This window comes from Rhinolophus sinicus, chromosome 18 (assembly GCF_057876585.1).
Source record: "Rhinolophus sinicus isolate RSI-liver-muscle chromosome 18, RSI-T2T, whole genome shotgun sequence".
NCBI lineage: Eukaryota > Metazoa > Chordata > Mammalia > Chiroptera > Rhinolophidae > Rhinolophus > Rhinolophus sinicus.
The window spans coordinates 80,757,440-80,778,256 of NC_142518.1; the positions used below are offsets into that span (position 1 = coordinate 80,757,440).

A 20,817-nucleotide genomic window follows, 5' to 3' on the forward strand; every position below is an offset into this window, starting at 1 on the left:
GATCCCCCTTACCCTCTTCTCCCATCCTATGCTTTTAAAAGAGAGATTGAGGTGGTATCTCATGTGGTACATTTATACAATGGAATATTACTCAGCCACAAAGAAGAATGAAATCTTAATCATTTGCAACAGTATGGATGAATCTAGAGAACATTATGCTAAGTGAAATAAGTCAGACAGAGAAAGACAAATACCATATGATCTAACTTATATGTGGACTCTAAAGAAAAGAATAAATGAACGAACTAATCAGCAACAGTATCAGAGACATATGGGAAAAACTGAGGGTTGTTAGATGGGAGGGGAGTTGGGGATGAGGGAGAAGTTGAGGGGATTAGAAAGCACAGTCAGTAACCACAAGATTGCCCTGGGTATACGAAGGACAGTTTGGAGAATATAATCAATAATGTACAGATATTTTAAGGTACCTGATGGACACTTGTCTTATTAGGGAGACCACCTCAGGGATTGTGTAGATGCCTGATCGCTGTGCTGTACACCTGAATAATAATAAATGTCAACTATAATTTTACATATATATATATATATATATATATATATATATATATATATATGGTCAAAAGAAGTGGAGTACAGCATTAGGAATAGAGACAGTAGAAATATAACGGCTGTATGGGATGTCAGAGGGGTAATAGATGGGGGAGGGGTGTTATCACTGTGTGAGGTGTATAAATGATAAATGTCTATTACATTGTTTTGTACACCTGAAACTAATAAAACATGAAAAATAGATTAAAAGTGAAAGAGAGATCGAGCATGTTCAGTGTTACAAATTTTTGTGAATCTGCTTTTGAATCATATGTTTAAAATTTCCCACGTAGTTATCAAATAAGTCCTTTTAAGCCAATGTATTTACTATATTACTTCAATGTACTCAGCTGTAGGTTCAGTGCAAAAAGTTTAAATTGTGGTTTCAGGTATCATCCCACTTGTAATCTAAGTCAGGAAGAAAATCAACATTTTTTGAGTATCTCGTGTGCCAGAATTTTCCTCTGATGTCTCATGGAATCATCATGGGAAATATGTATAATCATTGTGAAATAGTATAATCATTGCTGTTTTGCAGATGAGGAAACTGCAGTTCAGGGAGGTTAAGTAAGTTGTTCACCATTACATACCCAGTAGTGGTGCTGGCAGGATTTGAACCTAGGTCTGTTTAAAAGACCTCAGTCAACAATATTAGTCAAAATGTAATTAAGTGCTGAAGTATATAACATAATGGTAGTAGAAGAGTTTGGAATGTGAGGCGTGGTCAGTGGTCGGGAGTTAACTTAGAAGACGCCACAAAAAAATGTGGGACTTATGAGAGGCCTCAAAGGAATAGCTGAGAACTGGACAGGTGAGAATGATGGGCAGTGGCCTTTACTGGCTTTATCATTTTGCACCCTTTTTCAAATCAGCTAAAGATACCAGGAAGTGGTCATTTACTTCAAAGAGTCGAACATTTCATTTTGAAGGAGTCTTTTTCTCAACTTCTTCCTGTTTAGGACTAGGAAACAGTACTGTGTAGGAGACAGACTGAAAATAGGTAGGTACTATTACTATCCCCATTTTACATATGAGGAAACTGAGGCACAAAAGCAGTCAAGTGGCTTGCCCAAGGTCACAGAGCTAATAAGATGAGGAATAGGACCTGAACTTAGGTCTAGCAGGTTCCCTAAAAGACACAGGTTTTTACCCCTGTACTGTACTCCTTTCATGTCACCCTAGAGAGAGGGAAGAACCCTGTTCCCCAGCACTGCTGGAAAGGGCTGTCTGGCAGTCCCATCCCTTCCAGCAAGGCTATTCAAGTGGCAGCATTATCTATACGAAGAGGCAGCTTCCAGGGCTTGGTTGACGGTGAGTGTTTTGGGGCCATTCTAGGCCCTCCCCATTTGCTCCTCAGAGTCTTTCTCTCAGTGGTTTCCTGAGGAGCAACAGCGTGACCACAGAAAATTGAGGAAGTTGGGTCCATTGAATAGTTTTGCCTCCCTGACACCAAAAGGTCCCTGTGACAGTCACTTCACTCTCAGCCTCCTGGCATTTCCTTCCCAGATGCCCTGTTCCCCAAGGTTGGGTTGGGAGCTGCTGACTCTTGGGGGTGTGCCTCTCTGTGACCCTGTGGGCGACTTGCTGGAGGGGAGCAGTTGTTGGGCTGGTGAAAGGGTGCAGAGCCCCCCACCACATGCCTTGCCATGCCCTACGGGGCTATATAAGTGCTGGGAACTGGGAGGGGGTGAGCCATTCTTTTGAGGGAGGGTGCATTGAAGTGGGTAAGAGTCACCCTGTGGGGGGCAGGTATATCCATGCCTCCTTGGTGAGGAAGAAGGGCTCGGCTAGAGGCCTTGTCCTAAAGGGCCAGATTCCCAGCCCTCAGGAGTGGGCCTCCTTGGCTTTCTCTGGCTACCCTTCTGTGTTTTGGGGACAGGGCAAGGCTAGAAATTGATTGGAAAAAAAGCAAAACAACTCCAAAGAGTATCTTCCTACACTGTAATCTCTGGTCAGTTAAAAAATAAACATCTGCATGCCTCGGCATCCTCGTCTATAAACTGGAGGCAATGCTAGGACCCTTGTCCCAGGGCTGTTGAGAGACTCAGACAAGGGGTGCTGGAAACCACTGGGCACTGGACCAGGCCCACCATGTTTGCTCTATACTGTGTGGCTGCTAGTAGGGGCAGCAGTAATAGTGATCACAGATAAACAAGTGAAAGCAGCTTGCTTTTATCAATTGTCAAATTGTTTTAAATTATAATACTCATTGCTGGCATCGGTGTATGGAAATGCCGAGAGTCTGGGACTGGGGAGCCATAGGTGCTCAGTGGACAGTAGCTATAGCAGTAATCAGTATTACTCTTCTCATCCAGCCTCATTGTGTGAGATGTTGGCTGCACGGGCCTCAAGGCTGAGAAGCAGCATAGCATGGGCTATAGAGTCTGGGAGCCCTGGCCACAATCTTCTTCACCCACTTACTTGCTGCATAAACCCCTTCATCCCTCAGTTTCTTGACTTTTAAAATGTGTGTATCTTGGTACCTGCTTTTGAGGGTTTTTATGAAGACTAAGTGAGGCAATGCACGAAAACCACCTAGCACAGTTATGTGACAATCGGTAAGCCTGAGGTTACACTCAAGGCAGTCTGCCAGCTGCATCTCACAGCCCGAGCACGTTCCTGGCAGTACCAGAAATCCAGTTTTGTGACCTTGAGATGCTTTGGGCCACTGTAGTAATAACCAGGTACCTAATGGGTATGACTTCATTTAATCCACATGGGAAGTTTATGCAGTAGTTAGTAGTATCATCATCCCCATTTCATAGATGAGAAACCTGAGACGTAGAGATGTGACTTGCCTGAACTCATAAATGGTGGAGCCAGAAATTGAACCCAGGAAATTTGGCTCCTGAGAGTTTTTAACCACTTTGTTTCATGCTTGCTGCTTGAGAATTCAAACTCAGATCAGCCGTTACCTGGGATCCTTGCAAGCTGTTGGTTTGTGGAAGGAATTACTTCGTGTCTTATAGTCAGTTTTCTCTTCTGCCCTGTCTACCACAGAGGGTTTTATCTGGAACAATGAGATCATGTGTCTGAAATGGTTTGAAAACTGGAAAGACTATATTAACACAGTTGGTAGTACACCAAATGGAAAAACAAAACTTGGTAGCTAGTGTCCCAGTCATGGATTGTTCCTCTTGCATTCCTTTGTGTGGTGCTCCTTTAAACAACGGACACAATCAACTCACAGGCTATTTGGAAGGAGCTGAGCTAGACGGGGTGGCATGGTTGTTCCACATACATTCAAAGAAAACTTCTGTAACTTTGGTTGCATCTGCATTAGTACCCTTAAATAAAGCGACCAGGAACAAAATAAGGTTTGGATCCTCTCTCCCCTACCTTTACATTGAAAGCCCCACAGCTCTTTATCTGCCACAAAGGAATGCTTTCTACTATAGGATGATTTAGTTTTTATGTTACGCAATTTGAAAACGGTTACACAGAGCAACAACGTATTTTCTTCCTCTTAGCTGCGATTAGTATTAATTGTGAGTGAATGCCTCTCCAGCTCCACTTGAGAAAAGCATACTATTTTAGTACATGCCAGTTAAGCCAAACAGTACACGTTGTGTTAATTAGGTCCAAGAATGCAACTTGCAAACACAGCCAGACACAAGAGGCTAAGTAGCAAGGATGACACCTGCACTTTGGGGACTAATAGATGTGAAGTTGGTGACAAAAGAAAAACAACCAAAAAAACATCCCGTTTTGAAAGGAACGTCTGGATTTTGGAAAACTGTATGAAATCAAATGCTATCTACTTCTTAGGGTCCTGGACATGATCTTTTGTTGACTATCAACAGTCTATGCTAAACACTACTAGGAATCATTAATCAAACACTTGTCTGTATGAGGTTATATAAAACAGTCTAATGGAAGTCATTTTTTTCCCCAGGGAATTTTCTCAGTGACGAACCCACATCCTGAAATTTTCCTAGTTGCGCGAATTGAAAAGGTGCTCCAGGGAAACATTGCACACTGTGCGGAGCCCTACATCAAAAATTCAGACCCAGCAAAGGTATTTATAAAGATCATTTATGAGCATTTCAGCTTAATGTAGAATTTGCCTTTTACTGATATCCTAAATGGGATTGTCAATGACCCCTCAAAAACAAACAAACAAAAACCAAAACCTAAAACTTACTGTCTTACCACAGAGTATATCATGAAAATACTGTGTACTAGGTGAGTGTGCATGCTAATGATTGAACATGACTTTTTATGGTCTGTTGACATGATAATCTGATTTCTGCTGCCTTATGAAAATGAGAACTAAAGGTTTTTCAGTAACATCGGCTCATTGACACTGTCTCATTGGCGGTGGCGACCCTGTTTTACAGACAGCCCTAGAACGTCGGAGCTGGCAGGGGAAAGATGATCCAGGCCTGTAGTTCCCAAGTGCCAGTCTGTACTCAAATTTATTCCTGTAAGATGATGAAGTGAGAAAAGACAAGATAGTGAGCTTTCATGAAGCTAAACATATTCAGGTCGAAGGGTGCCCTTTATTCTGAAATTTTTGCCCTTCCTGCTTGGTGAATGTCACTCCTATCTAACTTTCATGAAATGTTGGTAGATCAAGTGGTAGGTATTGTTTTCACTGGTTCATGTTTTCAAATAGTAACATTAAAAGTCTGCAACCCATATAATCATCCAAGTTTCTGGACCCTGAAATCTAAACTTACAGAAATTGTTGATTGAATCTTCTGCTCTCATTTTATAAATGAGAAAACTGAGACTTGCCCGGAGAGGGAAAGTGTTTGTGGCACAGTTCATTAGCTCTCCTGCTCCTGCGTATTTATGAAGAGTCCATCTGCTCTATGTGACATTTAGTTGTGAATCTGAATAGCATTTATGAAGTGGAAGGTGCTGAGGAGACATGTGACTAATTTTGAAGAAAAGAAATGTCTCAACGATATTGATAAAAGCCTCGAGCATTCTTTATCCCTAGGGATAATTGTGCAGCCAGCATTTCACAGCCTGTTGAGATTCTCTAGGCATTGTCACCTCCCAGTGCTTGTGCATACAGAGGCCCCTGCCCACACTGAACTAATGGCATTGATTCTTGGTCACTTGGCTTTTACCTTAGGAGTAAAAAGGTCAACTGTATTGAGAACAAACTTCTCCCAAGCATGATGAGAGTCTGCTTGCTCATATGTAAAAGGAAATACACGTTAAAACTGTTTAAGATTTTCCCAGTAGGGTATTTAGTCCAAAACGTGCCCTACATCTATATTGTCTGTCTTTACATATCTTGATGAAGGCTCTGTTAATGGGAAAACACAAAACCTTTAAGAAATACTACTTTGGTCTTGGAATTTGGGTAGCCATTGTGTGTTGTGCTTTATTTGTAGGTGTTTCTGTATATTTTTTATATATTTTGATGTTTTATATCAGTCAGTAAGTTGGGGAAATTATTTTTCTGGGTGAGTCCCTGGTAGTTTGAACAAATATGAGCCTATCTTCTTATTTCTGACCTTAGACGGCCCAGAAGGTACACAGGACAGCCAAGCAAGTGTGCAGCCGCCTTGGACAATACAGAATGCCCTTTGCCTGGGCTGCCAGGTTTGTACATATACAATCCTGACCCTACCCATACTCATGTGTGAAGTTGAAGGCTGTCGCCCTTGCCAGCAGTATTCAGCAGTCTGTTTCTGACAAGCCAGTTATATCTTGGAGCATCTGGGATGTGTCTTAATTCCTTCAGGCTGCTCTAACAAATTACCATAGACAGCAGACATGTGGCTTAAACAACAAACATTTATTTCTCACAATTCTGGAAGCTGGAAATCCTGAGATCAAGATGCCAGTATGGTCGGGTTCTGGTCAGGACTCTCTTCAAGGTCGGAGTTAGCTGACTTCCCTTTGTGTCTTCACATGGCAGAAAGAGGGCTGACAAGCTTTCTGGCCTCTTCTTTTGAGGGCTCTCATCCCATTCGCGAGGGCTCCACCTTCATGACCCAATCACCTGCCAGAGGCCCCACCTCCTAATGTAATCATCTTGGGGATTGGATTCCAACATATGAACTTTGAAGGGGGGTATGGGATACAACATTAATGAACATTTAGTTCATAACAGGATATAAGAATTCTTTCTCTTAGAATTTGCTGTGCATTAAAGACCCTTTCATGTCTTCATATGTGTTGCTTGAGGGAAGTTTACTTTGGCTTGGGTTTCTGATCTGACCGACACACTTGATTTTATTGCGTTTGAAAGCAGAGCTTATTTGCTAAAGTGATGGAAATTTTTTCTAAAAAAACAGAAATTGTAGTGAATTATGTAGTTATTGAGTGCTAACTCTGTACTATTTCAGAGCTGGCTGGGTTTATGCTTTGAAAAGCTATCATAGAATAATTCTGGAAAACATGCAAAGAATGCAGTTGTTAAGTGCAAGTGTGTAATTAATTAATAGATTTTCTTGCTTTCTGATGACAGATTTGGCAAACTCTTCAAAGGTTGTGTATTTGGAAGCATGTTATCTATACCACATATCTTATGGTAGATTATGGGATTTTTTTCCAAATCTTGCAAGTCTACATACAGTAATGACTTAAAATGTTTTTCTTGCTTATCCCACCTTTGCAGTATGGGTTCATCACCTGTTTGTGGTACAACCAGTACAGCTCACTAGAACTTCTGGGGAAAGAAGGGCACTGTGTTCTGAATAATTCAATCAATTAAGTTCAGCGGGTGTTGGGGAGTAGTAGGAGGGTAGGAGATTCTAAGTTAATTGATTCTTCTGTCACTATTTATAATCATTTAATTTTTTGGAAGGTCTCAAAATGCATTGTATGTTGGTAGATAAAAAGGCACATTGTCCTTGTTATACAGAATGGTAAAAAAAAAGATAACCAAGGATAGGTGAATGGCAAAGAGTAGCGGAGGGTGGTATGTTTAGGCATTACAGAGACAGAGAGTGAGATGTGGCTTGTAAATATAAGCTTACTTAGTGATGCTCCAGCCTGAAAAGTCAGTTGCTGCTGCTGCTGCTGCTGTTATTAATATTTATAGTAATTGAGTGCTAACTCTGTACAAGGCAGTGGTCTCAGTGCTTAATGTATACTTTCTTAAGAGGTAGGTACTGTTATCCCCATCTTGGAGATGAGAAAACTGAGGCACAGAAGTAAAAAAAAAAATCTCGCCCAAGTTTACACGGCATGTGTATGAGCAGGGATCAGAACCCATGGCTGGTGACTCTAGACCACGGGGCCACACTGTCCCTTTCAGGCCATAGTAGTAGCTGCTTGATGCTGTTTTGCCAGTAGAAAAATTAATCTTAAAATCTTCAAAGTTAGAAGCTTTGATCCCCAGTTCTGATGAGGAATTATACTGTGTTTTTTTTCCCTTCCTGAATTATTTTGGTTGTCAGCAGTGGCAGGAACTCACTCTAGAGGCTTGGATGGGGTATTTAAAAGGTAAATGATAAACCCCTGTTTACCGAAAATAAAGGAGGTATGCTTAGAAGTAGGGACAGTGCTTGATGCCTATAACTACATCTTCAGAGGCTCTGCCAGGGGAATTATGTTTCTGGCTAGAGCTGCTTCTGCTGTGTTGGATACTTGCACATTACTTCCCATTTTTGCAGTAAAATAGCTGCTTACAAATGGGAGAAGGGGAGGGTGAGGGAGAATTCAGATTCATATTAGAAACTCTACATATGTATTATAAACTCTGTATAAATTGATATTAAAGATCTAATTTAAGTTTTATCAACTTTGAGATGTACTTTACCTTTGATGAAAATATACACATTTTGTATGTCCAATTTGATGAATTTTTCCAAATGTCCATAGTCATGTAACTACCACCCCAACCAAGACAGAGAACATCAATCACTCCAGAAAGTTTCTACATGTTCCTGTCCAAGTCAGCCATCCCACCTCCACTCCATCTATTGTTATCACTGTAGATGACTGTGATCTATTCTAGACCTTCATAATAAGTAGAATCATGTAGTACATACCGTTGCATTTAGTTTCTTCTGTTCAGTCTGTTTTTGAGATTCATCCATATTGTATGTATCAGTTGTTCATTTAGAGTAGTATTCCATTGTATGAATATACCATGGTTTGTTTATCCATTCACTTGTTGATGAATATCTGTTGTTCCCAGTTTGGGGCTATAACAAATATGCTATCAACGTTTATGTACCATGTGGAAATATGCTTAGGGGTGGAATTATAGGATCATAGGGTAGGTGTATGCTTAACTTCCTGAGAAACTGCCAAACTATTTTCTGAAGTAGTCTCACCATTTTATACTCCCACTAGCACTAATTTTATTGGTATTTATCAATCTGATATTTAAAAAAAACCAAAAAAAAAAAACAACCCTTCTGTTGCTGTTTTAGACCCATTTTCAAAGATATTCAAGGCTCTCTGGATCTGGATGGGAGATTTTCTCCTTTGTATAAACAAGACAGTAGCAAACTTTCAAATGAAGACATTCTCAAGTTGCTCTCAGAATACAAGAAGTAAGTATGTGGAGTTACTGAAGGAAAGCAATATCATAGTTGAATTATAATTTCTTAAAATGATGAATGTGAGTCCTATATGGGAGAAACTGAATGATTAAGATTTTAAGTTTGCATACAGGGTAAACATTGTATTTAGTAATCACAATTTTTAAGTATAAAATATTCTTATTTTACACCTAGGCCAGAGAAGACCAAATTGCAGATTATTCCTGGACAGCTAAACATCACAGTAGAATGTGTTCCTGTGGATTTGTCAAGTAAGAACTCTCTTACTGCAAACAAACCTTAAAAGCTGTGTTTGAATCTGAAATTTTTATCTTTCCAATATTTTTCTTGAGGTTTACATGGTGCATTAGTTTCCTAGAGCTGCTGTAGGAAAATGTTACAAAATGGGTGGCTTAAGATGACAGAAGTTTATTTTCTCATGCTTCTGGAGGCTAGAATCAAAATCTAAGTGTCACCAGGGCTAGGCTCCCTCTGAATGCGTCAAAGAAAAATGATTCCTTGCCTCTTCCTAGCTTCTCCTGGCTCCCGGCAGTCCTTGGCAGCCCTTGGCTTGTAGCTGCATCTCTCCAGTCTATGCCTTTATCATCACATGCCATCTTCCCTTTTCTAAGAGCACCAGTCATTAGATTTAGGTCCTCCCAATCCAGTATGACCGCATCTTAACTAATTACATCAGCAAAGACCCTATTTCCAAATAAGGTCACATTCTGAGGTTCTGGTGGACATGAATTTTGGGGGGACACTAATTCAACCCAGTACACATGGTGAATAGTTACAGGAAGTTTATTTTATCAGATGCGGTTTCATATATATGATGTTGTGAGTGTTCCCCAGTTACTTTCTGCTACCTTTTCGCTTGGATAAGTTTCAACAATTAAGTAGTCAAAAAGGAGAAGTTCTTTCTTGTCTGCAGATAAGAATCTAAGATCCTAGGAGAAAAATGAGCAGAAGACGCAAAAGACACTTTGCAGGAAATACAATGAAGTGGCTAATAAATATTTGAAAAATGTTCAATCTTACTAATAGTGCCACTAATGCAAGTTAAAATAGCAACATGCTTTTGCTCATCTATCAAATTTACGAAAATGTTTTAAAGTGTAGCTGTGTAATTCTGGCTACGTTTTGGCTAGGCACCATCACCTATCATGAGTAGTACAATTAGGCATTCTATTTATCCATTTATTCGCTGAATAAGCACTTTGAGTAAACATTTATTGAATATACTAGGAGCTTTATGGAGATTAAAGTCAAGAAGATCTGACAAACAATAAACAAGAAAACAAATAAGTGACTAATTTCAGTTTGTGATTGGGGTGGGCTACTTTAAAAAGGTGGGCCAAACAGCACACAGTGGTTGGGACTATACAGTCCCCACTGAGGGTCTCGCATATATAAAGATCTTGAGGTGGGAGAAAGCTTGGTTTTTATGAACAGAAAGGGAGCCAGTATGGCTCGCATATGGCAGGTGATGGGAACAATGGGGATAGAAGTTAAAGTAGGAGAAGTAGAAAAGGGTCACATCTTGCAGGGAATTGTATAGACCATGGTAACTGTACAAGATTGGATTTTATTCCAAGTGCAATGAGAAGTCACTAAAGGATTGTAAGCAGCAGAGTAGCAATTTCTGTTTTAAAACATTTGAGTACAATGGATTATTTTTTCCTAAAAAAATAATTTGAAATAGACAGATCATGCATAAAGATGTTCTTTGCAGCATTGTTTACATTGAGACAAATTGGAAACAACCAGAGTCCAACGCTGTCAGAGTGGTTAACGCAATTATGGTACAACAATGCCATGAAACTTTATGCAGCCATGAAAAATGATGTTTATAAAGAGTTTGTGGAATAACACATAAAATGCCAACAAAACGAGGATAATCTGATGGACACTTGTCTTATTAGGGAGACCACATCATGGATGGCGTAGGTGCCTGACCACTGCAGTGTATACCTGAAGCTGAAGCCGAATAATAATGAATGTCAACTATAATTTTATATATATATATATATATATATATGCACACACACACACGTATATATATGTGTGTATATATATATATATATATATACATATATATTCATTCACAGGATGTGGAGTACAGCTTAAAGAATAGTCATTGGAACTGTAACAGCTATATACGATGTCAGAGGGGTAGTAGATTGGGGGAGGAGGGTTATCACTTTGTGAGGGGTGTAAATGTCTAACTATTACATTGTTTTGTACACCTGAAAATAACTAAAAAAACAAGGATAAAGTTTGATACATATAGTAGGATTTTTGTGTTTTTATATAAAACATACATAGAAAAAAAACAGAAGAAAATATACCAAAATATTAACAGTAGTTATCTCTTGGTAATGGAATCATCACTTGTGTCTGTGTACCTTTACTCCAGATATTTTATTGTAAGTATCACTATAATAATCAGCGAAAACCAAACCCAACAAAAAATGTTGTGTCCTCAGGTCTGACTCTCCCTGGGTCTTCCTTCTCCATCATTATGGCTCTGCAACAAGGACAAGCAGTCTTAGAGCCCCTTAAGTATATGAATAACCTTTACTACAGTGGCCACTTCAATAATGTATACTGCTACACTTCTCAAAGGCTTTGTTTTTCATGCTTGGAAGTATTGAAATTATTCTTTTTTATTAAATTTATTGGGGTGACATTGGTTAGTAAAACTACATAGGTTTCAAGTGTACAATTCTGTAATACATCATCTATATATTGCATTATGTGTTCACCACCCAGAGTCAGTTCTCCTTCCATCACCATATATTTGATCCCCTTTACCCTCATCTACCACCCCCTTCCCCCCTTACCCTCTGGTAACCATTAAACTGTTGTCTGTGTCCATGAGTTCTTATTTTTATTTTGTCTTGTACCTTTATTGCTTTCAGGATGTGTGTGTGTGTGTGTGTGTGTGTGTGTGTGTATGTATATAATTTCAGGTGTACAAAACAATGTAATAGTTGGACATTTATAGCCATCACAAAGTGATAACCACCCTCCCCAAATCTACTACCCCTCTGACATCAAATATAGCTGTTAAAATGCCATTGACTCTATTCCCTATGTTGTACTTCACATCACGTGACTATATATATATATATATATATATATGTATATATATATATATACACACACACACACACATATATATATATATATAATTATAGTTGGCTTTGAATATTATTCAACTTCAGTTTCAGGTGTATAGCGCAATGGTCAGGCATCTACCCAGTCTATGAAGTGTTCTCCCTAATAAGTCCAGTGTCCATCTGACACCTTACATAATCTTTACAACAGTATTGATCATATTCCCCAAACTGTATTTCATATCTCCGTGGCAATATTGTGAATACTAATTTGTACTTTCTAATCCATTTACCTTCTCCCCAACTCCCCTCCATCTTGAAATCCTCACTTTTTCCCCCCTATATCTCTGAGTCTGTTTCTGTTTTGTAAATTCCACATATAAGTGAGATCATATGGTATTTGTCTTTCTCTGTCTGACTTATTTCACTTAACATAATATTCTCCAGGTCCATCCATGTTGTTGCAAATGGTAAGAATTCATTCTTCTTTATGGCTGAGTAATACTCCTTTGTATAAATGTATCACAGTTTCTTTTTTTCTTTTTTTTTTTTTTTTTAAATTAGTTTCAGGTGCACAAGACAAAGCAAAACTTAGACATTTATCATTTATATCCCTCACACTGTTGTATCACAGTTTCTTAATCCAGTCATCTACCAATGGGCAGTTTGGCTGTTTCCATGTGTTGTCTATTGTGAATAGTGCTGCAATAAACATATGGGTACATATATTATTTTGATTAGTGTTTTGGATTTCTTTGGATAGATACCCAGGAGTGGAATTGCTGGATCATAAGGTAGTTCCATTTTCAATTTTTTGAGGTACCTCCATACAGTTTTCCATAGCGGCTGCACCAATCTGCAATCCCACCAACAGTGCACAAGGGTTCCCTTTTCTCCACCTCCTCGCCAGCACTTGTTGTTTGTTGATCTATTGATGATGGCCATTCTGATCAGAGTGAGGTGGTATCTCATTCTGGTTTTTATTTGCATTTCTCTAATGATTAGTGAGGTTGAGAAGTTTTTCATATGTCTGTTGGCCATCTGTGTGTCCTCTTTAAAGAAATGTCTCTTCAGGTCCTCTGCCCATTTTGTAATTGGGTTCTTTGTTTTTATGGTGTTGAATTGTATGAGTTTTTAAATAAATTTTGGATAGTAACCCCTTATCAGATGTATCATTGGCAAATATCTTCTCCCATTAAGTAGGATGCCTTTTTTTGTTTTATTGATGGTTCCCTTTGCTGTGAAAAAACATTTTAGTTTGATGTAAAACCACATATAAGTGAAAAAGCCTTTGTTTTATTGATGGTTTCCTTTGCTGTGGAAAAACTTTTTGGTTTGATGTGATTCCACATAACTTTTTTCTTTTGCTTCCCTTGTCTGAGGAGATATATCAGTAAAAATATTACTAAGGGTAATGTCTGCAAAGTTACTTTCTATGTTTTCATGTAGGAGTTGTGTGATTTTGGGTCTTACATTTAACTCTTTAATCCATTTTGAATTTATTCTTGTATATGGTGTAAGGAGGTGGTCTAGCTTCGTTGTTTTGGATGTGTCCGTCCAGTTTCCTAGCACCATTTATTAAATAGACTGTCTTTACCGCAGTGTAGATTCTTGCTTCCATTGTCATAGATTAAATGACCATATACGCATCGATTTATTTCTCTGCTCTCTATTCTGTTCCATTGATTTATGTGTCTGTTTTTATGCCAATACTGTTCTGTTTTGATTACTATGGCCTTGTAGTATGATTTGATGTCAGGTAGTGTGATACTTCCCACTTTGTTCTTATTTCTCAAGATTGCTGTTGCCTTAAGGCATATGGTTCTTGACTTTGTCTGACTTACTTTGATTAGCATGGTAATCTCAAGATCCATCTATGTTGTCGCAAATGGCAGTATTTCATCTTTTCTTATTGCAGAGTAGTAGTTCATTGTGTATATATACCACAACTTCTTTATCCATTCGTCTATCGAAGGATTCTTTGGTTGTTTCCATGTCTTGGTCACTGTGAATGCTGCAGTGAACATCGGGGTACATACATCTTTACAGAAAAATGTTTTCAGATTTTTGGGGTAGATACCTAGAAGAGGGATTGCTGGGTCATATGGTAATTCTATTCTTTATTTTTTGAGGAACCTCCATACTGTTTTCCATAGTGACTGTACCAGTTCACATCTCCATGAGCAGTGTATAAGGGTTCCTTTTTCTCTACAGCCTCTTCAACACTTGTTGTCACTTGTCTTATTGATAATAGTCATTTTAACAGGTGTGAGGTGATATCCCATTGTGGTTTTGATTTGCATTTCCCTAATAGCTAGTGAAGTTGAGCATTTTTTCATATATCTGTTGGCCATTTGTGTGTCTTCTTGGGAGAAGTGTCTATTCAGGTCCTCTGCCAGATTTGTATGGAATCACAAAAGACCCCAAAGAGCCAAAGCAATCCTAAGAAAAAAGAACAAGGCTGGGGGTATCACGCTCCCTGACTTCAGTTTATACTACAAAGTGACAGTAATCAAAACAGCATGGTATTGGCAGAAAAAAACACAGAGACCAATGGAATGGAATTGAAAACCCAGAAATAAACCCACACATATATGGACAGATAATTTTCGACAAAGAAGCTAAAAACATACAATGGTGGAAAGACAGCCTCTTCAATAAATGGTGCTGGGAAAACTGGAAAGCCATGTGCAAAAGAATGAAACTAGACTGCTATCTATGACCATGTAGCAAAATTAATTCAAAATGGATCAAAGACCTAAACATAAGACCTGAAACAATAAACTGCATGGAAGAAAACATAGGTACTAAACTTATGGACCTTGGGTTCAGAGAGGATTTTATGAATTTGACCTCAAAGTCAAGGGAAGTAAAAGCAAAAATAAATCAATGGGACTATATCAAACTGAAAAAGCTTCTGCACAGCCAAAGAAACCATCAACAAAATAGTCAGCCAACCGAATGGGAGAAGATATTTGCAAACAAACCTCTGAAAAGGGGCTAATATCCAGAATATATGAAGAACTTGTACCGCTCAACAATAAAAAAAAAAAATCCAATTAAAAAATGGGCAGAGGACCTGAACAGACACTTCTCCCATGAAATTATTGTTGGTAACACATCATCAGATCTGTAGTTTCAAAAGGCTTCAATTACTTCTTAGGTGAAAATTTGCATGTGCACCAAGTTAATTCTTTAAAAGTGGCTAGACCTGAGCTAATTGGAGGCATAAATTTACTGTTACTTCCCTGATACCAATAAAAATTTGCAGTGAAAACGAAATTGCAGGCATAGGAGAAAAAATGTAATGGATTTCTTTGCAGAGTTTAAATAGTCAAAATTATGATGTGTTATATTTGGCAAATCACTGTAATCTTAACTGAGAATGAAATCGAAATCCATGTCTTGTTTGAGAGGTTCCACTGAAACTGGCATCTGTTTACCCTACTTGTCCTTTTGGGTTCTTAAAGGGGTTGTGTGACTTTTTGTCAATCACTAAGAATTATGTTTTTTAATCACTCTTTGAGAACACAATCAATGTATATTTTTATAAATGTAGGAATGTGTTAATGGTTGTTAAATTTATTATCTTTGCCTGTTTTCTGTTGTTGTACTTTTTTTGGCTATAGATTGTATTACTTCTTCATATGTGCCCCTGAAGCCTTTTGAAAAGAATTGTCAAAATATTACTGTGGAGGTTGAAGAGTTTGTTCCAGAAATGACAAAATATTGTTATCCATTTACTATTTACAAAAACCATCTGTATGTGTATCCGTTGCAGTTAAAATACGATAGCCAGAAAACATTTGCCAAGGTAAACAATGTAAACTGTACATTTGGGGGTATAAAATGTTACTTAATGTTATTTATAATCTTCTCATTCTATGACTCATTTTGAATGATTAATCATTTTAGGCGAGGAACATCGCGGTCTGTGTGGAATTCCGAGATTCAGATGAAAGTGATGCTAGAGCTCTAAAGGTTTGTTTACGACACTGATAAGCATTTTTAGTAGAGCTAGAGATTCTGGTACTTGGTAGTTTCATATGCTAAGTTTAATTTGGTTAAACGTCCAAAAGAAAATGTACTGAAGTGAAAAATGTAACATTGCCTTCTCTATTCTCACACATTAACTTGAAGGATTAGTTAAATATTAAGAAATAACAAAATGAGGGAGGAGCTTTAAAAATGAGTAAGCTTCACATACCAGATTTTTGCCTTTGCTCCACTTTGATTTTGCATTCACGGATTCCCAAGCACAAGGTCATTTTCTCCTATGACCTGACAGTTTATAATGGTACCATCAGGGGAGTATAAACTCCCTTCTTTTTGAAACCTGAACGGGCTTTGAGCTGACAGAAGCACAGCGTGATTGCTTTGATCTGAGATATGACTTGTACTCTCTGACTGGCCAAATGGTGCCTCCAGACTTGGACTAGTGATATGTGAAAAGCAGCATCTTAGTATTATAGAGCAATCCTTAAATACCTGTGACTTCACAGTGCTTTTACATTCTCACTCTTTATAGCTGCTTTTTACTTTTTGCTCTTTAGCCCATTGATCATAGGCCTGAAAGAGAAATCGGAACATTTAGTCATCACAGAGTGTTCATCTGGCTTGCCACTTCTCTAGCTTGAGCCTCAGTCAGACAGATGGATGGCTAGTCTTTCACTCAAACCGCCTAGGGAAAGAGGCTAGAATGCCCCTGACTAAATTGTTGAATGTTTAATAGCCCCTACCATTTAAAAGAGATTTTTATTTTTTTTTCACAGAGAAACCTAAGTTAAATTAAGGATTAGCTTGCTCAAATTAAATTTGTTTTCTCTGATTCTCCCTTCAGTGGAAATGAGAATAACGGCTCATTTTCCCCTATGCAGTATCCTTTTGTATACTTAAAGAGTCTTAGGTTACCTCTCAGCAGTTTCTGCAAATTGCCTTTGTAACCATATTTAAGAAGAGCTGGCTCTGTACTCACATGGAGTCTTAATTTCATTTCTTAGCTGGTCTGGAGGCTGGCTCTGAACTCACAGAGTGAGGCAATTAGTACCTTGGCATGCCGGCTCCATATTCATCCTTGAGCTTATTAGGCCTATGGAAGTGAAAAACTCATACTAGAAATGAAATTGGATCTTTCCACGGAACCATAAAAAGCCTTACATTTATTTTTATTGGTATTACAGAAAGCCAGTGACTTTTAAAATGTGGCTTATAAAGTGAGAGAACAGTAAATTGTCTGTAGCTTAATTTTTAATTCCTTTAGGCTAGGAATGTATCTGCTGGTTTTTTCGGTGTGGGTTTTGTTGTTGTGTTTTTTTTTGTTGTTGTTGTTGCTTTTTAAACTCCTCACCTTTCCCACTGCACAACAAGCTTTCAGCATAAGGTGCTGACTGGCTGAGTGAGAGCTTCTTATACTAAGAAACGTAAATAGCATGAGAGAAGTAAGCTTTCCAGGCCAGGTTTGAGAGTGTTTCCCTTCCAAATGATAAGCTGTGTTCGACTTCTTACTGTCAGCTAGTTTGGAATTGCATTTCTTGGATGGCTGGAAATTCAGAAGCATCTATTCAGCCAAGTTAGGTGATGTCTGTGGTGAGGTCGAGTGACTGTAAATGTCTTGGAATTTATAAGCTCATGGGGAGAGCCAGGTGGGCTTGGCCATGGCCTTGTGCTCACAGATGCCTGTAACTGTATGTGGTTCCATAGCATCACATTTGAAGACCTGCACTGAGAGTGGTGACTCTGTTTCCTTCTTTTGCAGTGCGTTTATGGAAAACCTGCAGGGTCTGTTTTTACCGCAAATGCATTCGCTGTTGTTTCACATCACAATCAGAATCCAGAGTTCTACGATGAGGTAAAAATACATTATTCTGATGTGTATAAAACACAGTGGTTATTCTTTTTCTTTTGGAGTCATTTCCTTCATTTTATCTGCACTTTCAATCCCTGAATGTTTTATGCCTTGAAAATAGAAACTGTCACATCAAAACAAAGGTCACTGCCGGCTTGGTGCCCTTTGATGACTGTGGAAGATTTGCCTACAAATGGAAGGGCTCTGGGGTGAGGTAACAATACAGGAAACAATCAGACTGGGACTGGGATTGAAGCCTTAGCTTTGACAACTGGCTCTGTGACTTTGATCAAGTCACTTCCCCTTTCTGAGTCTCCATTTCCTCAGCTTTAAAATAAGAAATTCGGAAGAGGTTTCCTGAAGGCTCTTATAGCTCTTTCCTCCTGCAGTTCTGTGTGGGAGGGTGCAGCCTCTCTGAGTGAAATGCTTTTCGAGAGACAGCAGCACAGCTGAGACACCAGAATTCCACTGGCTGCACTAAATGCTTCTGTGCAGTGTTGAGTAGCATGGTCTCCCAGTCTCTGTGCTCCCTTCCTCAGACCCTGTATCTGCCTCTCTTTCCTTCTTCCTGCTTCTCTGAGTCTGTGTCTCTGTGTACTTCCTGGTAGCTTTCTTAGTGTCTCTGTCATAGCCTCCTCTAGTCTGTATGTACCTGGTTTATCCAAATCTGCACACTGCTTTTGATTCCCATGTCTCCATGGCACCTGGATGTGCATCCAAGGCCACAAGCTCTGCTGTTTCTGCTTCTCGGGCCTCATGTCTTCGTTCCTGGCTTGATCTGATACCATCACCCCTGCTGTCAACGATGTCCCCAGGCCCGCCTGCTGTCATGTGGACGCCTTCTACCCCAACCTTAGACCTTGCTTATCTCTTTCTTAATCCAATGCCCCTAGTTTCATGGGAGACAGGAGGATAGTGGCCTTGTGTTTTTGCCACCTAGGGAGGGAGTATGGCTGTACTTACATACAGCAGAGCATTAGATACCCAGGTGGTTTGGATACTGTGACTAGTCATGTTCTGTGGTGAAATATACCTACAACAGAAATTAGTTATGACACCAGAGCAATGCCTTGAGTGAATGGTAATTAGGCCAGATGTCCCTCACCAAAGCTGTTCAACGTGTCCCTATATATAACCAATGCCAGTCACTACAGAAAACTTGATCCTGTAGTAAGTAATCCATATTATCTTTAGGATGTCAGAAATAAACAGGCTTTTCACTCATTCACTATGTGTTGACCAGGAGAGTGTGTGTGTGTGTGTGTGTGTGTCTGTTCCTGTGCATGTACATGCGTGTGCACTAAATCAATTAAATCTGTACTTTGTCTCTCACATACTTCTAAAAAGCATTGCAAACATTCCGTTAAGTTCTGATTGGAAAATTACTTGAGATGCTTTATTAAAGTATTAATTTTTAGGATTAAATTCATGTGTCAGCAGTGACAATTTTTATATCTTTATTCAAGGTTAAAGTTGTGGTTTTGTTCTGAAGACATCTGTGTGAACTGTAATTTATGGATACCATAATACCATAGTGACTTTTTGCACATTTATTTGCAAAGCTTTTTTTTTTTTTCATGCAAAGGAGGACAACAACTTAGAAAAAAGTAGCCTTTCAAATTCAGTGTCCATTTTAGACAGATTGCATTCACTAATTCAGAATGAGTTACATAGCATCCTGGGGCTGTGAGTATGTAGTTTTGATCCAGTGTTTTAGAAAATCCTGAAGCAAAGTTGAAGCCAGGAGAATCCACTGAACTTTCCCACAAAAGTAATCAATTGGCTCTTACAACCCAGGAGAATATTGTTGTCAAACTGAAACTGACCAGGAAAACATTTGGAAAACATTTAAATCATATCTATTTGACCACTTGGACTGTCATTTAGAAAAGTATGTCATTGGAAAAGTATGATGAAACTGAACTAAAGGACTGACAGTCCAGCTTGACCATTAAAACAAAATTCTATGTGTAATCTTGCTGTCATTTCAGATTAAAATTGAACTTCCCATTCACCTGCATCAGAAACATCATTTGCTTTTCACTTTTTATCATGTAAGTTGTGAAATTAACACAAAGGGAACAACCAAAAAGCAGGACACAGTCGAAACTCCAGGTACGTGTGTGCTTTCAATGTCTCTCTCTCTAGCTATTTGAGATGGAACTGTCTAGAACATAAACTCTTTTTATCAAGCTACAGACCACTTACTACTTCCCCTCACCATAAAGTCAATTTCTGAGTTTAAAAGTTCATTAGTAAAAGATGAATTATATGTTCATTTTTTCATCATTTCAACCAAATGTCCAAATGCTTGCCAATGTTCTTGGACCACCATAAGAAACATAAGTAATATTGCCATTCTCAGAGAGAAATACATACTGTGGTATAATATTTGTATTATTTCTTTTATGAAGAAGAGCCCAGCAACCAGAATTTTCCTGTTCTGCTCACTAAGGAAGAGGGAAGTGAGCCCAGAGCTAGGGGCAATTTTGAGCCTGAGGGAGATTGGGGGCTGCCTGGTTCTAATAGAACAGATTTAATGAATTTGAGTAAGTCCCAGTCCTGATCCTATTCTGCAAGGCTTTAGATAAATCAATGAGAAACATCCTTGGAGAACATAGAAGTCCCTATAAACATGGCCTGTGTCACACCCACTGTATAAATGTCAGCATGCCCTAAGAGTCATATCCAAACTGGCTAAATCTTAAATTCATTCATTTTACATATTGTGAGCAAGATGTTGTACTGTGGAGAATACAGCAGAGAGTCAAACATAATCTCATCTTCAGCGAGCATATGATCTGGTAGGGGGCATAAATCCTGTGTAGACAACTATGATACA

At 38.8% G+C, this 20,817-nt stretch overlaps 1 protein-coding gene across 2 annotated transcripts in view; it reads left to right on the plus strand.

Annotated features, from left to right (window-relative positions):
* The window catches only part of DOCK11 (dedicator of cytokinesis 11), a 212,592-nt gene that overhangs the window by 74,814 nt on the left and 116,961 nt on the right, over positions 1-20,817 (plus strand). For both annotated transcript variants that reach the window (XM_019717035.3, XM_074323192.2), the window contains exons 13-20: positions 4,445-4,567; positions 6,029-6,111; positions 8,898-9,020; positions 9,204-9,280; positions 15,760-15,944; positions 16,046-16,111; positions 17,886-17,978; positions 19,967-20,090. In XM_019717035.3, the coding sequence (XP_019572594.2) occupies positions 4,445-4,567; positions 6,029-6,111; positions 8,898-9,020; positions 9,204-9,280; positions 15,760-15,944; positions 16,046-16,111; positions 17,886-17,978; positions 19,967-20,090 (874 nt within the window). The remainder of the gene's footprint in view (positions 1-4,444; positions 4,568-6,028; positions 6,112-8,897; positions 9,021-9,203; positions 9,281-15,759; positions 15,945-16,045; positions 16,112-17,885; positions 17,979-19,966; positions 20,091-20,817) is intronic.